General features: G+C 45.1%; 1 protein-coding gene across 1 annotated transcript in view; it reads left to right on the forward strand.

Moving 5' to 3' along the window:
• Positions 1–5998: 5998 nt before the first annotated feature.
• Positions 5999–6401, forward strand: part of LOC104945343 (complement C3-like) — a gene marked incomplete at its 3' end in the record, with an annotated part of 6124 nt that continues 5721 nt past the window's right edge. Inside the window, exon 1 of the mRNA XM_010770994.1 lies at positions 5999–6008. Within this exon, the coding sequence (XP_010769296.1) occupies positions 5999–6008 (10 nt within the window). The remainder of the gene's footprint in view (positions 6009–6401) is intronic.

Consider the following 6401-nt stretch of genomic DNA (forward strand, 5'->3'; position numbering starts at 1 on the left):
TAACGGCGGCTATAGTCTCCCGAATGAGTACCCTTTCAAAACTCCCCTCGGGCCTTCAACCTCATGGTTTGGTGAATGGAGGTCATGAGTAGACTCATGGAGGACTCTTTCAACACACGTGGGGACGATATCTTCCTACCCTGCCGAGAAATTTTTCCGAGAAGAGGTCAAATTAGGGTCTTATATAATTCCAATTCCGGATAGTCGACCATCTATGTACTATTCTATGTGGTTACAAACTGTTGTATATTTATGTAAGGACGAGATTAAGAATAAGAATGAGAAATGTATTGTAGAAGGATATTTACAGAGATGAAGGGGGAGAGGAACAGAAGTTATGGTATACTGACTGAACGGTACAATATTATGTGTAAGTAATTAACAAAACGGAGTAAAAACGTCTCAAACACACGTACTTATCTGTTATTATAACCTTAGGAGCGAGAAAACAAAAAAACTTCTCTGTTGCTTCCCAGTGTCAGTCAAGACTCGCGTTCCATGCCAACGGTATACTGTCACCCCACAGGTTTTGTAAAATGTAAACTTGCATGGAAGCGTCCTAAACCGTCGCAAACATAAGTGAAGACTCTAAGGATTAGAGGGAAAGAACGAAAGAAAGAACTTAAAGCAATAAGAAGACTATTGTTAACTTCTGTAAATTCACCTATAAGCAATCACCAAATAACAGGCCTAAGATGTTTGTCGTTTTAAAGCGCGCGAGCGCATTGTTTTTTGATTTTTTTTTCTGACGGCAGTGGTCAGGCGGCGGTCGTCCACGGCAGACGCCGACATGCGTCGGACAGAGACTCTCGCCCCTCTGAGGTCTCTGTCCGGAGCAAATGCGGCGTCTCCACGACTGCCTTTCGTTCCGCCTGTTTAACTAATAAATGGGTCCTTATTTACAAGTTCCGCCTTTCACAAAGGACGTCGGATTGTATTGCAAATATTACTAGATCTTTCTAAAGGGTCCCGTCTTCGGCCAAAAAATTTACAGCTTTTTTTATAAAATTTGACAAATTTTCGTGTTTCAGTAAGACTCACGTCAAGAGTACACACGGGGGTCCTCCCCGTAGTAGGGTCCCTCGTGTCACGTAATTATCATTTTTTTGTTGTTTTTGTCCGTTTTAGTACATAAACATTTCACGTCCCTTCGGGCTTGGGTGGTCCAATGTAAGGGATTTAGGGTGGTACCACTGTGCACTAAATTTATCAGAGCGCGCCTTGCGTGGGCGCACTGTTTAGCCGAATGCTGAGCGTGTCACACGCAGTTTAGTCTAACAAGAGTCTGCGGATTATTAGTCGCAGCCGCCAGTCCTGTTCGGCAGTGAAGTATGGGATGTGTTGAGTCGTACGGGCGGCACCCACTGCAATAGGAAGGTTTCGACGTGAGACGAGTACAGTCGAGAAGGTAGTTTATCTGGCCCCTTTGTGGAGCTAAATGGGGAGTGTGTGGGGCTTCTGCTGATTCGTCCGAGGTCGTGCCGAGGAGTGCACGTGTGAGACGGGTTACAGTCAGAAGTAGTTTATCTGGCCCTTTTTGTGGAGAGAAGTCGGAGGTCTCGGGGTTCTGCCGGACTGACTGAGGGTGCGGAGAAGGGAGTGTACCTCGAGTCCAATAAAGTATGAGGTCTCCCGTCGGCCGCGCGCCTTTGGGTGAGAGACATCGGCGACTGATCTCGGGTTCCTGCCTGACTCTGGAGGGCCGTTGTCACCGGTTGAGGTATTGAGCACGTGAGCACTCTGGGCCCGCTGATGTCGAGTGCTGATGTTGGTCTACTGAGTGTGGGATCTTCTTGGAGTACGGGAGCATGTGGGATTTCCCCACCTAAACGCCACGAATGGCAGGCTGTAGCGTAGGATTAAGCGGAGAAGTACTGTGGTTGGGGAAGAAACGCTTAGATACAGAGCGGATTGGAAATTTATCTAGACTTGATGGTTCGAGGTAGTGCGTGAAAGTGTTGGGTCTTATTACAAATTTACAGCCCGCGGTGTCACAAAAGTTGCGAGCACTCTCTGAACATGGACAGTACAAACGTCCTATATAAATTTGTAGACTGGAGAGGACCTTTACTGGTCAGCCGCGTACTATAGGACGTTTTACTGTCCGAGTTTTGTGGGTCCCTATGCACAAAAACTTCCGCCCGTTTTCAACAATTTACCAGCCGCCCTTTCAAAATTTGCGAGGAGACCTTCTCCAACATCGGACAGTAAGAACCGTCTATAGTACAATTGTAACTGGAGAGACCTTTACCTGGTATAAGAACACGCTAAAGGGTCTTCCAGTTCAATTTATATAGGACGTTTTACTGTCCGATTTTGTGGGTCCCTATGCACAAACTTTCCGCCCCTTTTCAACAATTTACCAGCCCTTCACGAAAATTCAGAGCGCGCGCGTTCTCTCGAGAGACGATCGGACGAGCGAGAAACGTCCGAGTAGTAGATTGCGTAACTGGGAAAGGACTACCTGTATAAGACACGGTAAAGGTCCTCTCCAGTTACAATTTACATATAGGACGTTTTACTGCCGGATTTTGTTGGGTCCCTATGCACAAACTTTCGCCCCTTTTCAAAATTACCAGGCCCCTTTCACAAAATTTGCAGACCTTCTCTCAAAATCACGACAGTAAAACGTCCTATGAGTAAATTCGTAACTGGGAGAGGACTTGTGTCTTATACAGGGTAAAGGTCCTCTCCCGTTCAATTTACTATAGACGTTTTACTGTCCGATTTTGTGGTCTATGCCAATTTCGCCCCCTTCAACAAGATTTTATCAGACTATGCAGGTCCCACGTAGTGGCGTAAAAATGTTCGGTCCTTCCACAGAACTTAGACGCCATTTTGTACCAATGTATCGCACTGTGGACCGTGGACATAACGGGGACCCTGGAGGTTCAATATGATTACAAAAAAATAAATAAATAAATAAATAGGTATTAGTGTAGTAACATGTTTGTGTCATATGTTTATATACATTATTATGTATTATGTGTTTGTACTAATGTTGTACTAATTGTCCCGGACCCGGTATTAATCGGGGCACGATACAACATCGCCACGTGGCGCCCTTTTCCCAACTCAGCCGTGCCGGAAGGAGTAGGTCCTCATGTAGCAGGACTTCTTCTCCATAAGCGACGAGAGGCGGGACCAGTGAAGCCTCCATTCGACTCGCACCTGCTGAGGAGACTACTACTACGCGACGTCGACGACAGCGCGACTTCGTACTGTCTAGAAGTTAGGGAGGAAATAGAGCGTCCGCATAAGCGCATCTTGGCAGACGTCACCGATGCAGCACTGTGTATTTGGATCGCTCTTTAGCTGACGAAAGACCTAGGAACCAACTACCGAACTATACAGGCCGGTCCCGTCACGCGTCTACCACTTCCACTGCCGACAAAGATCGGGTCGTAGTGGGTTCGGGAGAAGTTCACTCGCAAAGTCCAGAACCTTGTTCCGGACGAAGGCGGCAACACTTTTTCCTTCTTAAAGTGAGACTCCTGCGCTGTTCGGGAGAAAATAGGGTAGGTGGCGTTACTGGGTCGATGTGAGGAATAACATTCGTGGTCGACACGAGAGCCGTCTACAGAACCGTCAAGAACACTAGGACGTGCACTACTACATTGGAGTCGTCACGGGGAGAGACAGTGGAGTTTTCTGGAGGCACAACCAAGTGTACAACGTATGTGTGCCTGCACGGTTTGTCCTCCGAGGTACCTCCCTCAATCTATCGGTATTATCGTCCATGACACTACTCGCAGCCTAACGATCGGTAGTCCAAGTTCTCTAGTCCCACGCGGAGAGTCGCCGCGTACCGCCGCTCTTCGAGGCGGACCGAGCCGTCTGCTAGTCGAACAAGAAAGGGAATTTTGACACCTCGTCACTCGTCTGAAAAGTTTTAGCGTAATTCAACCGAGAGTGGAGAGACACTACACCAGTATAGTCTCGACCACCCGGACGTGGGGGCTCGAACTGCCGCTGTTCATCGGAGTCCTTTACCAAGTGTCAGAAGTTCCTTTCGTTTGCGCTACAACTGACGGGCCGGCTTGAGACTTTATATGAACGAGGTCGGTGCCTGGAAGAAGACACAGAAATCTTTTGTCGGTCAGACTGTCGGCGCAGTTGTGGTACCCCCCGGTTACTTATGATCTTCAGCGAATAGGCCGACTCGTAACCTGTGTATCGTTAAGAGAAGCAATGACAGCCACCGCTCTGGGAGTTGTTACTGAAGACATACGAAGACTTTACATGCAGAGGTACCGAAAATCCTTGCACTAAAGTGGCTTGGGGGGGTGAGGGTTATAGTAGAGTATGATGAAGCCCTCTGTATCGCGAATGTCAACGGGGGGGGGGTAGTAGTAGAGTGCAGAGCTTCGTGACCACAGAGCGTGTGACCGTTGTGATCAGCTGTTTTAGCGCAGTGCTGCTGTACAGGCCGACGTTAACAGCAGCCCTGTCTTTGCACACGGAGACCGACTCCGTCGTCCGGTGATCCAACCGCTTCACATATACATCGGTACGCAAATGCGCTTTGTGACACAAGTGACGGTACGCATTTCAGATTGTTGCCGCGCATGCGTACCTGCGTACCACTTATGTGCACCCCTGTCTATAAGGTCATTTTTAGTAACACAGATATGTAAAAATGGTATTGAAAGATATGATAATTCAGCATCAATGATGGAAATCCTGTCATTCAAACACCAGCGATGATTATATTGAATTCGTGTTTTAATTAATTTTGTTTTTTTATTGATTTCCATTAATACAGAGTTTAATCAAACACATTTTTTTCAAAATTAAAAATATGATACTACATTTAGTTTTCTGTTAAGTGCAGCTTTAGTTACTTACTGGTGGAGTTCCCAGAAATGTTCTATCGGTGTAAATCTGGGGAGCAGTTTCAGAAATCATAACTTGTCAGAGACAGAGGTTAAAACTAAACATTTGATCTCTGTGCAAACACTTACCTGTCCATCCAGCTGGGTCTGTAAAGAGGACAGACCCATTAGTTAGAGAGGAAACACAGCTTTAAATATATCCTCTTTACAGTCAGCAGAAAACCAGCGATGGAAATCAGAATCAGAAATGCTTTGATGCGCAACGGGAACATTTACATTATGATAACAGCAGAAAGTGCAGGTAAAGCGAGGAGACTAGACTAACATATTACAACAATTACTTAGTTTGCACACAATATTAATAACAAGAGAACACCATAAGTCAAAATAGCGTATAAGTAAACCCTGGTAAAAAGGAAGCAGTATTTGTTTAAAAAAAGTGACATATAGAATTAAAGAGGTAGCTACTACTGTGTACGAGTTGCATGAGGGTATATTGCACAATACAAAGTAACATTTACTCAAGTATTGTACCTACAGTAAGGCATATATGTACTTGAGTATTTCCATTTAATGCTACATTATACTTCTATTCCACTACATTTCAGAGGCAAATATTGTACTTTTTACTCCACTTCATTTATATAACACTCACAGTTTCTTTTAAAAACACATGATATGCTGATATGGTGTAATGCAGTGCTGTAATCTACATAGTATTTGAAGTATTTGGTCCACATTGACAAACTAGATTGCTCTTATAATAATCCATAATAGAATTATACTGTGAAAATATCCTTTCTGTTTAACAGGTACTTTTACTTTTGATACTCGAAGTACATTTATCTGATTATATTTCTGTACTTAATATTATTCTGAAAAGGGCCATTGTGCCGAGAACTGGTTGTAATTTTTTTTTAAATCAGGACTTTTACTGAGTATTTAATACAATAATATTTTTGCTTCGAGACGTACCTTCTTCGAACATTTCTGTCGGAGGACTCGGAGCTGCAGAGAAGCAAGAGAAATAAAAAGTTGGCAAGCGTCCAGCGAGCCATGGTGACTGACTGGAAGCCTCAGTGGACTGTGACCACAGATACAGTAGACTGTTAACTACAAAAACAATAACATTGACGTACCCTTTCTGACGCTTTTCACCCGGCATGAACACAAGTGAGCCAACTATTCTGGGAACACACACCACACAACACCACACACACACACACAACACACCACCACACACACACCACCACACTCACGCACACACACACACACACACACAATACCACACCACAACACACAACCAGAGAGAGAGTAACAACACACACACACACACACACCACACACACACAACACCACCCACACACACACACACACAGGAGAGGAGTACACCATACACACACTCACAACACAACACACAACAACCACACCACCACACACCACAACATACACACACACACACAGAGAGAGAGTACACACAACACACACACATCACACACACACACACACACCACACACACACACACCACACACAAACACACCACAACACACCACACCACACACCAA

Source organism: Notothenia coriiceps, unplaced genomic scaffold (genome assembly GCF_000735185.1).
Source record: "Notothenia coriiceps isolate Sejong01 unplaced genomic scaffold, NC01 NC01_scaffold00009512, whole genome shotgun sequence".
NCBI lineage: Eukaryota > Metazoa > Chordata > Actinopteri > Perciformes > Nototheniidae > Notothenia > Notothenia coriiceps.